Source organism: Teleopsis dalmanni, chromosome X (genome assembly GCF_002237135.1).
Source record: "Teleopsis dalmanni isolate 2A chromosome X, ASM223713v2, whole genome shotgun sequence".
NCBI lineage: Eukaryota > Metazoa > Arthropoda > Insecta > Diptera > Diopsidae > Teleopsis > Teleopsis dalmanni.
Genome location: NC_051848.1, coordinates 5664864 through 5681734, shown reverse-complemented (window position 1 = coordinate 5681734; position 16871 = coordinate 5664864). Strand labels below are relative to the sequence as shown.

The 16871-nt window shown below is 31.5% G+C and overlaps 2 protein-coding genes across 2 annotated transcripts; both read right to left on the bottom strand.

The window, feature by feature from the left end:
* Nucleotides 1-7241: 7241 nt before the first annotated feature.
* On the bottom strand, nt 7242-7814 carry LOC119687456. Its single transcript, XM_038101777.1, has 2 exons — nt 7628-7814; nt 7242-7557 (listed from the first exon to the last, which is right to left on the bottom strand). Exons 1-2 carry the CDS (start codon nt 7812-7814, stop codon nt 7286-7288), a joined length of 459 nt encoding a protein of 152 aa, XP_037957705.1. The 3' UTR covers nt 7242-7285.
* Nucleotides 7815-11455: 3641 nt separating this feature from the next.
* On the bottom strand, nt 11456-15695 carry LOC119687933. Its single transcript, XM_038102491.1, has one exon. The coding sequence runs from the start codon at nt 15510-15512 to the stop codon at nt 11496-11498; it is 4017 nt and encodes a 1338-aa protein (XP_037958419.1). The 5' UTR covers nt 15513-15695; the 3' UTR covers nt 11456-11495.
* Between the last annotated feature and the right edge of the window lie 1176 nt (nt 15696-16871).

The window sequence follows — 16871 nt, the reverse complement described above, 5'->3', positions numbered from 1 at the left end:
TCGATGGCGAAGCTATGGATGTGTATTTCCAGACATCATTAAGCAAATGACATCAGATTTTCGATTTGCTGAGATTTTTTTTGGAGCATGATATAATATCTAAATTAATAATATAATATTACATGAAACATATAAATTTTTTCATTTAACAGTTTAATAACTAATAGTATTGATATACTATGACTATTCTTTTAAGTAATAGTTATCTATTAAATAATTATAAGAAAATATTTTATTTAAAAAATTTTTCTAAATAATTTAAAATCTGATAATATTGATAATATAATATTATTTTATTGAAATAACCTTTTTTTTAAATAGATTAATATCTGATAATATTAAAAATATAATGTAATTTTCGTTTAATATAATAATTTTTTTGTATTATAGTTTCTCGTCTAACAATGTTGTTAACACAATAATTTTTTATTTAAAAAACATTCTTACACTAAATGATTTAATATTCATTATATCATATAAATAATAATATATGAATAATAACATTAATATAAGATAATAAAATTTTACTTCATTTAAATGAATTTTATTCATTTAATAATTTAATATTTGCTAATATTGAAAATATGATCTTATTTTCTTAAAATAGAACACTTTTTATTTATTAATTTATTTTTTATAAAATAAATAATAAGTAATTTAAATAAAATTTAGTTTTTTTAATTTTATTTAATAAATATGAATTTATTTAACAATTCAAAACATAATAATAAATTTTCATTTAAATAATATTTTTTTTTAAATAATTTATTATTTAATAATATTGCTGCTATAATAATATAATATTTTATTCGTAAAATGATCTTTTTTATTTTAATGTCTAATTATCAATTGTTCAATAATTTTTTATTGAAATTAATCAACTTTTTGTTATATTTTATTAGTTAATAATATTGATTATATAAAACATTGTTTTATTTATATAACAATTTTTATTAAATAATTTTATATCTATTAATATTAATGAAATATTATTTCATTTAAGCAAACTTTTATTATTTAATATTTTATTTTATAATAATATTAATAATATAATAGTTTTTTTTTTATTTAATTGTTTGTTAACAAATTATTTTAGATCTAATAATATTAATAATACAGTTTTTTTTTTGTCGTGAGGATGTGGATTGCTCTAGTGTGCCCGACTACTTAATACATTAATATGTAGTATATGGACAAAAAAACCGTTCTTTCAAAGAGACTTATTTCCTGCGGAACGGCTTTCAAATTACTTGGGTGAATGTGTTTTTATGTTGCCATTGCACACCATACTCTTTGAATCTGCATACAGACTTCCACTTTTTAATTTTTTAAATTATGTCGTATATGTCAGCCTAATTTCCGCTTCTCCTTTATCAATAACATATAAATATTAATAATATAATATGATAATATTATTTCATTTGAATAATCTTTTTAATAATATTTTAATTAATTATATTGATAATACTACATTATTTTTTTAAATAGCATTTTTTTAATAACTTTTTATTATGTGAAATTCTGCAAATGTGGTACTGCTTCTTCCAGACATGTATCGTGTTAATGCCAATAGAGTTTAGAATATTTACAATAAAAACTTTTATTATACAGATAATCTTTTATATTGAGCTCAATTCTCGGATCTAAGAGAGCCCGTCCTTTCACAAAATGAGCTGTCATGTGGCTTTCATTTTATCTTAATACTTGTGAAGTGTGACCTTATTTTGATTTTGTATATTTTCCACAATTAAAATAAAAAAATTAAAATTGTTATTTATCAAAAACTTAAAAAAAACAAAAAATATATAAATACAAAAAAATAGTTTTTGCCATGCTCTGATACATAATCCTCAGAGTTACTTCATAAGTCATAGGCCCATAATTAAGGTATTCTTCTGAGAAATAAATAACTTTCATAAAACTCATAAGCTGCAAATAATACAAATAATTCAAGTATGAAATAAATAACAAAGTCTAATGAACATTTTGTGAGATTAATAATTTCTTTGTAAATTCAATAACAAATATAAAAGTTTTTGCCAATCCACTGCTGAGCGTCAAAAACTTTCAGATTCAAGTACCAAAATCTAATGCTTTAATAATTATTAATGAATAGCAAAAAGATTTAAAAGAGGTCGAAGTTACCCATAAGCTGGAAAGATCTGCAACACTAGACGAAACTGTGTCAGTGCAGGTCACAAGAGCACATTTTCATACACTTCCAATCGGAAAATAAAGTTACTCACATGCCACACAGACGTACTACGTACTGAACACAATTTGACAAGTTCATCAAGTGACACGCAACGCAACATAGCACGCCACACGCAGAAAGTTCCACCAAAAAAGTTCCACGCCCTCTGGTAGCAACTAACAACTCACAACTCACAACTCGGAACTCGCAAGTAACAACTCAGAAGCAATTTCTAAGCATTGAAGATACTTTTAGGTTACCGCTGCTGCGAACAAGGTGAGCTGAGTTGAGCCGCGTTGAGGGTAGGGATTTGGGAATACAAGTCAAGTAAGTCTTAGGAAAAAGAGTAATTACCTATTTGTGTCACGTGCAATTCGCTAAACCTAACGAAAGGAAGCCAACAGCTTTAACTCAAGCAAAAGCCAAAATAAGTGGCTGGCGCCTTCCAAAGAAATACAACTTCCAACTTTCAACGTTCAACGTTCAACGTTTGACTTTCGCGGTTACTATTTTGTTATTTCAAATTCGGAATTAGAAAGTGAAAAGTGTAAAGTGCGATGCGTTACTTAGTATGTGGTATGCGGTATGTGATAAATTTGCCATAGAAGAGTTTTGCTTCACTAGTTTCAAATGCAAATACACTTTGACACAACGTAGTAGCAACGCAGGGTATGTGGATTCGGGGATTCGGGGATTTGTCTTTCACAACTCTGCGGTGTCGCTTGGAAAAATGTACCTACGCGTGTACTTAATCATTTATGCAATTCGCATTTTAATAAAGTGAACTATTTGTGTGTAGTCTTAGGACGTGTTCACACATATAAGCACATTTGTTGTTTATTTGTGTATTTGTGTATTTGTGACGTGTATTGAAGTTTGCTTTCAGTGTGTTTCAGAAGAAAACGTGCCAGATGTTATGCAGAAGCATCAACCCAAAGTAAAAATCACGAGCCATATTCCAGCACGAAGTCGAGCACTCAAGTAACTAACATTCTTACTGAAGCGTTTTGTTAAAGGTTTTCGCACCTATTAAGCCCTACGTGAAAAGCAATCATTTAATAAGAAGTATATAACAAAAATTTTGATGGAAAGCATGGAAAATCTCACCATGATGTGTGTTTTGAACCCACTAAAACTATTTCTAAGGAACAAGTTGAAAAGATTTCTGTCATTAATATATAAGAATAGAGAGGTTCTTTTTTATATAACTAAACTTAAAATCTGTTAAAATGACACTTTGTTTAAAAGAGTCATTACGATGTCCAATAACAGAAATTTCCATCAACAATAGAAAGTTGTTGTCACTTAATTAATAAGTAAAGTAAATATTACGCTTAAGTAAATATTAAACACTAGCGCTCCTTGATGATGAATGTGTATATCTCGTAACCGCTAATACTATGGAGGCAATATTAAATCATAAAAGGATCCAAACATATTTTTTTCAGGAAAAACCTCGACTTGTGCGAAAGCTGATCATGTTCCTTAAAATAGTGCTTTACAATATACTAGCAAAAAGCTATATGGCCTCAAAGTAATGAAGGTTAGCTATATATTCAACATCCAGTTGTTAGTTCTACAATTAGTGGTTTATTCCACAATCAATGTTTAATTCTACAACCAGTGGTTAATTCCACAACCAATGGATAGTTGCACGACCAGTGGTTAGCACTACAACCAATGGTTAATTCGACAACCAGCAGTTAGCTCTACAGCAAATGGTTAGGTTCAAAACCAGTGGTTAGTTCTACAATAAGTGGTTAATTCTACAACCAGTGGTTAGCGCTACAACAAGTGGTTAGTTCCATAACTAGTAGGTTGCTTTCATAACCAGTGGTTAGTTCCACAATATGCTGTAAGTTGTGTTTTAAGCAAACTGGTGGTTGTATCACAAGCAGTTGGTTGTACATCAAGGAGTTGGTTGTACAGTAAGTTGTACAATAAACATTGGATTGTCAAACCAATAGTCGGATTTACAACAAGTGGTTGGCTTGGCAGCACACTGTAGGTTGAATAACAAGAAGTTGATTGTACAACATGAGGTTAAGAGTTTATTTTTAAGGCAACCAATCAATTTTATAAGAAGCAATTAGTTGTGTAAGATGAACTTAGTTATACAACCATCGTTTCGAAATCCATTATACAAAGAGCAGTCAGTTGTACAAAACGTAGTGAAATCTGCAACAAACTAGAAATTGTACAACCACCAGGTGGCTTTAAAACACGGTCTCTGTCCGTCGAGTCTGCATAAGATTTTGTGCAAACTTTTTGGCTTACTCTTTATAAAATTCAATTGGTTCAAGAATTAAAATAATACAATCATCGTTTGTGGTGTGGATGTTGTAATCTAGCACTTGAAAGTGTGAAAGTCGATAATTCAGATGAATCAAGGAACTCAACTGATAAAACAGAAAGTAAAACATGACCTACGATCATAGAAGAGCTCAACGGATATTATTTGTCAAAGTAGAGTGATTTTGTCAATAGTCGTTTCTAACCAATATAATAACAATAAACACATTTTAATTCTATTTAAAATTGTGATATTAAAAAACCAACAAACAGTCAAAATGAAAATTCAAATTCAGATGAAGACTAAAAAATAAATAACTTAAGGGTGTGGTATTGTTTGTCATGATCTGTTTGGCGGAAAACAAGATGAACTGCAAAAACTTCAATTTGATTTCATAGATTAGCACTTAAGCAAAAGAGACGTCACATTATTGCCATCTAGTATGGCATAACGATGCCAAAAAGTTTTTTAAGTCCCAATTTGTGTCGAAAACAATTTACGTCTGTACTCGTATGTACTCGTATGCGAAGGTACATCAATGGAAATCAGTATAAATCGTCGACGTAAGGTTAAACTTCAGCGGTGACGATGTGATTTAATGCCACACATGAAGCCGAATTTACTCGAATTTATTGTAATTGTATGTGTTTGTATCTGTGTAAAAATATAAGTGCATGTGTGAATCTGGCAATTGAGCTGCATATGTAATGCCGATTTAATGTGTATCAGTAAAAAATGTGCTGAATGGCGGATGAAAAATTTAGAGCTCCGCACCGTGCACTGAAATACATAAACGGATGTGACTATAATTCTTAAAAGCAGCTCAGAGAAAGTAAAGAGATTGCCATTGCACCTGCAAATAAGCTACCAGCTTGGAGCCAAAGAAAATTAACTTGCGCCAGTCGTCTAAGTATGAAGGAAAGTGAAGTACTTTCTTCTTCGGGTATTCAATTCATTCATTTCACCTGTGATTAATATGAATACCTTGCAGAGCATGTCTTTAGTTTGGATCTTTCATTAACTGCCACTCAGACTGCTTGAAGTGGCGATTATTCTTATGGACTTAACCTTTTTGAAATGTGCGTATGAAGAATTTTTAACTTATTAAAGAAGTTCGTAGTAAGCTTATATAAGGTGAACTGTTTTAATCCTGTTATATATATGCATTTGTAAAACATCCTTAAGGAACTACCTGAATGTACTTCAGAATACCAAGCATTAAGTTAAGTTTGTTTCAGCAAAAATTTTTACGCATAGATTTAAACGCATCATATTTATGCATATCATAGCCTTTATACTTAAATAATGTTTTAAAATTGCTTTAAAATTAGATAACTTTTCTTAAAGTATATTAAATATGTTAATGTGAATAATTATTTTGTATATATGTAGCATCACCTAGATCATGCTTTTGAAAAACAAATTAAAAAAAGCATTAGAAACGCCGTTATTAAGCATAGCGTAGTACCACGTTCCTACTGCAGCTAATAGTGCATTCACACTGTCTCCTTTAAGCACTTGCGCATTTATATTAATGCTGAAACGTTCACATTAAAATGAGCTCATTTATGCAGCTGATAGAACCTTAATAGGAAATAAATAAAATTCACTTAGAATATATCATACAAAAGAGTTAAATATGTAACTGATATAATAAATCATTTAAATACGTTTTATATATTAATTACATATTTAGTTATTTAAAACCAATATTTCACTCAGTGCTCTTCTTTACAGCTCAGATGCTGTTTGTTTACATATAAAACATATGACACATATATCAACTGGTGATTTCCCTTATGGGAAATTTATTTTGAAGGATTGCATTCGACATTTTTCGCTTTAAATGAGCTGATTTATTTATAATTATCTCATTTATATGAGAGCTCTTTGTATAAGAAACTATCTTCATTAGCAGAGTTAATGGGTAAAGCTGCCTGAATAAAATTGTGGAAACATAGTATAAGCACCTTAAAATTAATGCTTGGGTTTGAGTACCAATTACTAGTTGATCGAACATTACTGTGGCAATTACTTCAAAAATAATGGAGGAAAGAGTAAACATTATTAATACGGAGAAGTTGATAATCTAAATTTCATAGTTCACTGTAAAATAGATAATTACTACTATAGATGCATCGAACTCTATGCAATAAAATCAGAATAAAGCCAAAGATAGCACCGTGCTGCAGGCATTTTTGTACAAATATGTCTAGTGAGTATAAAAAATATTGAACATCTGAAATTTCTCTTTTGTGAATCTTTGTCTTATTTCAATTGTTATGTAAAACTATTGCTGACAAAAGTTTTAACCATTATTGGGCTAACTTCCACCTAATAAGAATTCAATAATCTATTCCAAAGATATGTTTACTTATAATATCTCACCAAGGCATATTTTTGCTTCTGTATAGGCGTTAATTCGTAAATAATGAATCAGGAATGCGAGTCTGTATCTAGACTGATAGGTCATTAATCTCTGCTGCCGCGACAATGATACCGTGGTCACTAGTAAAAGTCAGAGATTCCTTGCACCAACAAAAGCACTCATACACGATGACATTACTGTCGCAAATGGAATTGCATTAATGATTTATATAATAATATTCACCAAAAGCGAAAGGCGATATATATAGCCAATTTTTTGTACTTAAATTAAAAATTTATAAAAAAATACAGAAAATAAAAACAAATTAATCTACGTAAATATTTATTGTATTCGCAATATAAGAATTACAATTATTATCATGTCTGCTCATTAAAGATGTAAGTTCTGCAAGTCAGACACAGGCAAGAGTTTATGCTGTTGTATCTGAATCTGATTCATAGGAATCGGTGCCGGTGTCGGCTTCAGTTGCAATTCTAGAATTGGTAGTAGCGGTATTAATAAGAACATTGAAATCACGAGTTAGGGCATTAAAAGTTGTGTGCCTGCCAGGTGGTGCGACAGAATCAATGCCATTTGTCATTGCTATTTGTATAGAACCGCGTGCACTATTAGCGCGAACCTGATTCGTTAGTACGGGAACCAACCCATATCGTATTCCAGTGTGAGGAACAGATCTGCTCACTAAGAATCAAGAAGTTAAATTACCGACGCTTATATTTTCAAAGATTGTCATTGATTGGAAAATACATACCGTTGCCCCGCACGACGTTATTCGCAGCAGTAACAGGAGGATCAGGATCAATGCCATTTGTTATTGGTGCATCTCCCACACTAACACCATTGGCTGCATTTATAGGAATGCCAACAGCAGAAGTTGATGGAGCAGCATTAGCGCTGGACTCACGAACCGAAACATTTTCTTCATTGCCGGCCGACATCTTTAGTTTTGTGTTCTGGAATGTTTTTTTCAAAACAATTTTAGAATTATTTCGAATAATTAGTTATTGTGTGCACGTTACGACGATTTTACCAACTTCACTTCAAGATAAAGCATTAAGGAATTCTAGAAAGTTCTGTAATATTTTCATATATGATTGACATTCGCTGTCAATATTTGAATTAAAACATTGATAACTAGATGTGGCTGTATACTTATGGAATGACAGAAATACATAAAATTCGTGCCAGCCATATTTTTTTTAATATCTCAATGAATGTTTATTCTGTAAGGCTGTATTGGTCGTACTGTAAGAAACCAGCTGACCCGATTCCGTATTTTTCAAATTAAAATCAAGTAAAGTTAAAGTTAGCTTTAAAACCCTAAATCCTGTTTAAGAAATACTGTTTACACTGAAAGTACAGGAACGCTTTCAAGTAAAAATGAAGTAAAGCGTGCTAACCATTATTTGTTATTGATTTCAATCTAAATTCTGACAGTGGATATATTTTATATATAATGTGTAAAGTATTTATTATTTATTTTATCTGTATGAAAATCTTATCAGTATATACATTTTGCTATATTTCTTTTAATTTTCGTTACATAAAAATTATCTTTTAATTTATTGTGTTTGCCTTTTCATTATTTAAATTCAAATAATCTTTACTTTTGGATCGAAATAAATTCGAAACTATTTTTGCAAACAAATTTCGCGCCTTGACGATGCAAACATTGTTGAATATTCATGTTGAAGTTTTTAACACAAATTATCTGGTTTCGACCTTAAATCTTCATCGCAGAAATTTTGTGCAGTCCGGAATGATAATTCACCCGAATGCATCTCTCACCTTGCCTGATGTTGGGTGCTTTCAGCATCTTTCTGCTTGATTTCTACTACAAGTACGTGCAAGAACAGACCTCTTATGGAAAGCAATGTATTAGACTATTCGTGTCGAAGTTAAAGTAGTGGGAAACTGAGTAGTCAACAGGATTTTGAGGTTATTTACGTGAGCGTAGGGGACATCCTATATAAGCTGATACAAACATTGAAGAATTGTGTTATGTATGTTTGTGTATGAACTATTTGGTGATTAGATTGAACTTTTGGTGTTTGTGTCTTCATGGTTTCTAGCGTTGAGTACACTTTGTCATCACTGACTATATTGCGTACATTCTGTTGGTTACGTTACGTTTTCTACAGTCGCTATGTCTACGACAATTAGTTCAGTCCATAATCGTGATGCAGTTTATAATATTACATCATATTAAGGGAATTGTATCATAAGATATATATTCTTATGATGAAATGTTGTCTATGCAAAAATCAATAAGTTAAAACGTGATTGCTCAAGAGTTCACTCTAATAAATAACATTTATTGATTGATGTAGTGCAATATATGATATTTGTTGTTGATGTCAAATCGTAATGTCAGATGTATTACAATCAATGTTTTGTTGTTTAAAAAGCAAAAAAATTAAAATAAGAATTGTGATTTCACTTAATTTCTTCAAACACTTCCAATTTCGGATTAAATTAAAATGTTGTCCAATTTTTTACAATAATGAGGATTAGCTGATGCTTGTCGAATATCGAAAAGATGATCAGACCTGATGCCTCGACAATTCTTTAACTTGGCGGCCTGGTAACGTTATAACGTAACGTTGACAGAAACTAATACACATAAAATTTGATCACTTTACCGAGGTACCGCATATCTTTATATATTCATAACTTAAAATATTGTTAAGACACTTTGGCATGTCGGAGAGACATTTCAAAACATTTGACTATTATTATCCCCATTCTTTATTAGTGAACCTGACAAACTATTTTGACAATACATATATAAGACAATTCAAATTAATTGCATTTACTTTATGTGCAATACATAAAACCAATAATAATACATATATGTCAACTTTTTAAACTTAAATTAAATGTAAATTAAAACTTTTTGAAAAATTAATCTTATTCAGTCACATTAAACAACAAAATTAAAACTCTTACAATATGTTAATCATGATATGTATTTCGCCTACACTTAAGATAGGCAAAATAGTGAAAAATGTTGACATATGTCTTGTAGAAAGAGTATGTTCAAGCTATTATACTTAATTGACTTTCGGGTTTTTGTCGATCAGCTTAAAGGATTTAGTTGTATTTGCCATACGAAAGATATGCGATATAGGACCGTACAGATTTGGTCGTACAACTTGTCCGACCTCGGCTCCTATTATACATCAACACAGTCGACATTATTTTAAAAACGCCACCAGCAAAAAATACAAATGTTGTTGGCTCATCAAAATCAAAGCAATCGCCGAAGTATCAACAGCGACTGAACAGCAAAATTTTTTAAGTAAAAATAATATTTTTAAATTTAATTTATACATTTATATTTATTTTTATATATTTAGAATTTAGATATAGTTCATTTATAGTTGCAAAGAAATGCACTCCTTGGTGTTGTTTAATTAAATCGTCTGCTAACGATATTACTTGCGAAATGAAACGATGCTTTCGCTTCCATATTTCATATTTCCATATTTTCGTTTCCATCCAATTTGTTGTCCGTACTGCAAATATTGCTGTTACTCATCAAATTCGGTCAAATCTCGCATTTCAACAGACAAGTTGTACGACCACATCCGATGTATAATACACGTTTAAGTCTATGGCCTTTTTCACGATTTATAATCATATTCATAATAAAAATCGAAATTAAAACTAATCCAACAAAGAGCAATGTATCTATATATGGTATTGATTTTAAAACACGTAACAAGAACACAGTGTGCCATAATTGAGATAAATTAACAAACCTCTCTGAGCAATATTTCATAATTAAAACAGCCACAAATCGACAAATATATTATATGATATTATATACTTCTCTGATATATAGATATATATAAAAAGAAATAGCAACCTCTCTTAATGAACGCAGTGTTTTAGTGCCTTCATCATATGTTGCTCATGCTGCCCCGTGATGTGTTGCCTGGTTGATTGACTGGTCCTAAGTGTGCAGCAGACAATGCGAGTGTTTGAAGTAGTTGAGTTCTTGACCAAAGACTAATTTAGTCTTCGGCTATTGGTAATAACGGTGCGTCATTGCAAGGTAAGACTTTTCTAATTACTTGCAATAATAAAAATGCTAGTAACTGAATTTAACTCTTAAGTCTGTAGCGAACATCATGGGTCTTATACTGATAGACTATTTGGTAATGAAAAAATTGTTAACGAATAACAGTTACGGTACCTACCCGCCAACCAGTTCTTATGGTAGTCAAGAACATCATTGATGCTGCCTCTTCAAGTATTAGCAATCCTACTGGTAGTGTTTTGCAGCCAATTGTCTTTCTTTGTAAAATTATACTAATATTAGAGAATCAGTTGGCCCATGTCAGCACCACAGTATTTTGTCTATATGTAAGCTGCAGGTCAGCAACAATAGACAGACATGATTGAAAGAAAAATAATTTTTAATTTAAGTATCAATCAAAATATATAAGTTTTTTACTCGAAAAATAAAAGTCATGTCGTATGTATTTTTTTATTTAACTTTATTAAAATGAGTAACTTTAACAAAACTCATATCTTTAATAATATTTAATATTAATTTAATGAAAATCCTGTCTTTAAGAATTATTTGTCAATTAGATTCTTTTTGAAAACATTTACTTTGGTTTGCGACCTTCGGAATCGTAGAGGACTGACTCATCACTTGCACTGAAAGAATCAGGAAGAGTGCGCATACATCCCCAGTTATCTCTTTGCAATGAAAATATAATTCCGGCTAATGGATATTTTTCGGGTTTTTTCTGATGTATATCAATCAATATGCTCAATACTTCTCTTACTGCTGCCGGACAGTTTTTCGCTAAATCACTCCCTGCCAATATTAAGGTAAGGCATATATAACGCACATTAATCGACGAAGTCTTTGAAATTAGTAATTTGAGGGTATCTACGATGTTCTCAGCTAAAAACAATATGGGCGTATCATCGTCACGCAGCTGCTTGTATAATTCAGTTAAAAATAGGACAGACTCCCGAACTATTTGTTCTTGACGAGTATTTATCTTTGACTTCATAATTTCTTGATGATGCTCAAGTTTAGCATGAAGTAACGAATGAAACATACAATTTTTAATTTTAAACGTATGCAAAAAATAGAATAACTTAGCGCCCATGTAACGAAAACTAGGTGTTTTAATAGATTCTTCGAAAATAATTTCCATTGCTATAGCAATCAGTTCGAAGTTATCTTCGAAGCCCTCGTAAAACGATAGAAAACAAGCAGCGGTTGTATCGAATTGACTAGGATTTTCATTAAGATATGTTACACAAACTTGTAAGTACTCAGCAGATATGTTTCGTAAAAGATATTGAACGGAAGAATTGCGTTTGCTGCCGTGGTAACGTCTTGATTTCACATGAGTAACATAGGAATAATCTCCTGCAGTAACCTGTCTGTATTTTAATAAACGCGCTTGAACAGGACTCATGTTTCGAATGGGCACAATAGTTTTTGGTGGAGGAATGTTTTTCTTATCTTCGTCCAAATGAAGGGAGTGAACTTTTGGAGTAACTACTTCGTATTTTACTAAACGATCCGGAACAGCACTCATATTTTGAGTTCTCACAGTAGTTTTTGGTGGCGGTTTGTCTTTCTTATCTTCGTCCAAATGGTGGGAATGAACTTCTGGAGTAACCTCTTTTTGTTTATATAAACGTGCTTCAACAGAACTCATTTCTTGAATGGGCACAGAAGTTTTTGGTGGAAGTTTGTCTTTACTATCTTCGTCCAAATGGTGGGAATGAACTTCTGGAATAACCTCTTTGTATTTATATAAACGTGCTTGTACAGAACTCATTTCTTGAATGGACCCAGTAGTTTTTGGTGAAGGTGTGTTTTTTTTATCTTCGTCTAAATGATAGGAATGAACTTCTGGAATAACCTCCTTGTATTTATATAAACGATCCTGAACAGGACTCTTGTCTTCAATTGCCATTGTAGTCTTCGGTGAGGTTGTGTTATACTTATCTTCGTCCAAATGACGGGAATGATTTTTTGCAGTAAATATTTCGTATTTTACTAAACGATCCGGAACAGGACTCATATTTTGAGTTGTGACAGTAGTTTTTGGTGCAGGTTTGTCTTTCTTATCTTCGCCCAAATGGTGGAAATGAACTTCTGGAATAACCTCTTTGTGTTTATATAAACGTGCTTGAACAGAACTCATTTCTTGAATGGGCACAGTAGTTTTTGGTGCAGGTGTGTTTTTTTTCTCTTTGTCCAAACGATAGAAATGATCTCTTGGAGTAAACTTTTTGTGTTTACATAAACGAGATTGAACGCCGCTTATGTTTTGAATTGGAACAGTAATTTTTCTTGGTGGTGTCTTTTTCTTATCCTCACCCAAACCATAGGAACGATTTTTTGCAGTAACCTTTTTGTAATTAGTTAAACAACCTTTAACAGAAATCATGTTTTGAGTTCTTTCAGTAGTTTTTGGTGATGTGTTTTTCTTATCTTCGTCCAAATGATGGGAAAGGAATTCTGGAGTAACCTCTTTGTGTTTATATAAACGTGCTTGAACAGAATTCATTTCTTGAAAGGGCACAGTAATTTTTGGTGGAGGTTTGATTTTCTTATCTTCGTCCAAATGATGGGAAAAAAATTCTGGAGTAAACTCTTTGTATTTATATAAACGTGCTTGAACCGAACTCATTTCTTGAATGGGGACAGTAGTTTTTGGTGGAGGTATGTTTTTCTTATCTTCGTCCAAATGATGAGAATGAACATCTGGAGTAACCTCTTTGTATTTATATAGACGAGATTGAACAGGACTCATTTCTTGAATGGGCCCAGTAGTTTTTGGTGAAGGTATGTTTTTCTTATCTTCGTCCAAACAATGAGAATGAACTTCTGGAGTAACCTCTTTGTACTTGTATAGACGTGCTTGAACAGGACTCATGTTTTGAATTGGTACAGTAGTTTTTGGTGGAAGTGTGTTTTTCTTATCTTCGTCTAAATGATAGGAATGAACTTCTGGAATAACCTCCTTGTATTTATATAAACGATCCTGAACAGGACTCTTGTCTTCAATTGCCACTGTAGTTTTCGGTGAGGTTGTGTTATACTTATCTTCGTCCAAATGAAGGGAATGAGTTTTTGCAGTAACTATTTCGTATTTTACTAAACGATCCGGAGCAGGACTCATATTTTGAGTTATCACAGCAGTTTTTGGTGGAGGTGTGTTTTTCTTATCTTCGTCCAAATGATGGGAATGAACTTCTGGAGTAACCTCTTTGTGTTTATATAAACGTGCTTGAACAGCACTCATATTTTGAGTTGTCACAGTAGTTTTTGATGGAGGTGTGGTTTTCTTATCTTTTTCCAAACGATAGAAATGATGTCTTGGAGTAAACTTTTTGTGTTTACATAAACGAGTTTGAACAGAACTCATGTTTTGAACTAGAACCGTAATTTTTGGTGATGGTGTCTTTTTCTTATCTTTATCCAAACCATAGGAACGATTTTTTGCAGTAACCTTTTTGTAATTAGTTAAACAACCTTGAGCAGAAATCATATTTTGAGTTGTCACAGAAGTTTTTGGTGTTGTGTCTTTCTTATCTTTATTCGTACGATATAAGTGATCTTTTGGAGTGAACTTTTTGAATTTATATAAACAAGTCTGAACAGGGCTCGTGTTTTGCATTGGAACAATAGTTTTTGGTGGAGGTTTGTTTTTCTTATCTTCTTCCAAATCATGGGAAAGAACTTCTGGAGTAACCTCTTTGTATTTATATAAACGAGCCTGAACAACACTCATATTTTGAGTTGTCACAGTAGTTTTTGTTGGTGTCTTTTTCTTATCTTCGTCCGAATGATGGGCATGAACTTCTGGAGTAACCTCTTTGTATTTATATAAACGAGCCTGAACAGGGCTCATGTCTTCGACATCCATAGTAGTTTTCGGTGCAGTAGTGTTATACTTATCCTCGTCCAAATGATAGGAATGAACTTCTAGCGCAACCTCTTTGTATTTGTATAAACGAGCCTGAACAGGACTCATGTTTTGAATTGGAACAAACGTTTTTTGTGGATGTGTATTTTTCTTATCGTCACACAAATTATATAAATGATCTTTTGCAGTATCCTTTTTGTAACTATATAAGCGATTTTGAGCAGAATTCACGTTTTGAATTGCCATAGTAGTTTTTGGTGGAGATGGGTTTTTTTTAGCTTCGTCCAAACAATAGAAATGACCTTCTCGATCAACTTCTTTGTATTTAAATAATCGAGCTTGAATGGGACTCATCTTTTGAATTACCATCTTAGTATTTGGTGATGTTTTGTTGTTATCTTCGTCCAAATAATAGGAATGATCTCCTTGAGTGGCCTTTGTGTATGTATAAAAATGAGCTTGAGCAGGGCACATTGTTTGAATTGAGACAGTAGTTTTTGGAGGAGATATGTGTTTCTTATCTATAACCAAACCATAGGAACGATATTTTGGAGTAGCCTTTTTGTATTTAAATAAATGTGCTGGAACTGGACTTATGTTTTGCATTGGCACACCAGTTTTTGGCAGAAGTTTGTTTTTCTTATCTTTACCCAAACCATAGAAGCGATCTTTTGCAGTAATCTTTTTGAATTTAAATAAACGAGCTGGAGTAGGACTCATGATTTAAATTGGCTCAGTAATTTTTTTGTAGAAATGTTTCTTTCTTTCTGCGTTCAACTGACAATTAATTGTGCATTTCGTTTTGCACAGGGTTGATATTTGTATTGAAATTTGACATCACCGTTTTTCAAACCTAAGCATACTTGTTATGAATTCACAAAAAATTTAACAATATTAATATATGCATTTTATTTATTAAAAGTCAGTTGACTGTTATTCCCAGCTGTCGCGATTTTTTAGTTGCTAATTTGTTTGAGAAATGTTCGTCCTTATAATGTTATCAAACACCAACAAGGCAATTAACCCTGTGAGAAGTGAAGTTCAAATTTCTAACAGATGAATACTATATGCGTCGTTTTTTCCATTAAACAGAAACTTCCGTAATTGTAATTGTCTCGGTATCTATATAAAAAGATATAGGCGCTATTCTGATTACCCTACTAGAACTCGAAAACGGCTATTAGAAGAATTAGATATTTTGAAAAACTTTTTTTACTTTGCTATATGCCGACATAGCTTACTTATCCAAACATCGAGGCTAAAAATTTTAAATTTTGTACCTTGAATACATTAATAAAAAAAATCAATATACGCCATCTATCGCCGACTTGTTTACGCAATTTTCACGTTGATTACTAGATATTTATAGTTTTCATGTAAAAATAAAAAAACTTTAAAGTCTTATATTTTGAAAACTAAGCTATATTCAAATATTGCCTAGTGGAAGAAGTCGTTCAAAAGAATAATCTTCACAACAAACCATTCTCAAATGGATCGAAAAATCGAAATTATGGCAGAAAAATTATGTAGGCGTGTATTATATTGAAATTCTTCTTTATTTTGCGTACATTTTTACAAATATTTACGAACATATTACGTTTCATTTTATTTGAAATGTTGATATTTTTTTGAAAATAAATACAAATTGTCTTTTATAGCGCTTTCACACTGTCTCATTTTGGCGGTTCTCATTATACCCACTAATGATGATTTACCACACAAAGTGCATTCATATAAATGAACTCATTATCAATAAATCAGCTCATTTAAGGCAAAAAATGTCGAATGCAACCCTAAAAAAATAATTTCGCCCAAGGGAAATCACCAACATTTGAAGTATGTATCATGTTTTACAAGTTAAATATATTCAAACAACAGCTGAGCTGTAAATAAAGACACTGTTGTTTTAATATATTTAGATTAAGATTTATTAATTATTATATATATCTGAATTGAAGTATATCTATTATTACCTACATATTATTAAATTTATTTGAAATATTAAATCTTTTTCACGAGCTACTCGTAGCAACTTTGAGTAACACTGTGTATACGCCATCGCATTCCACCAGCAAATTT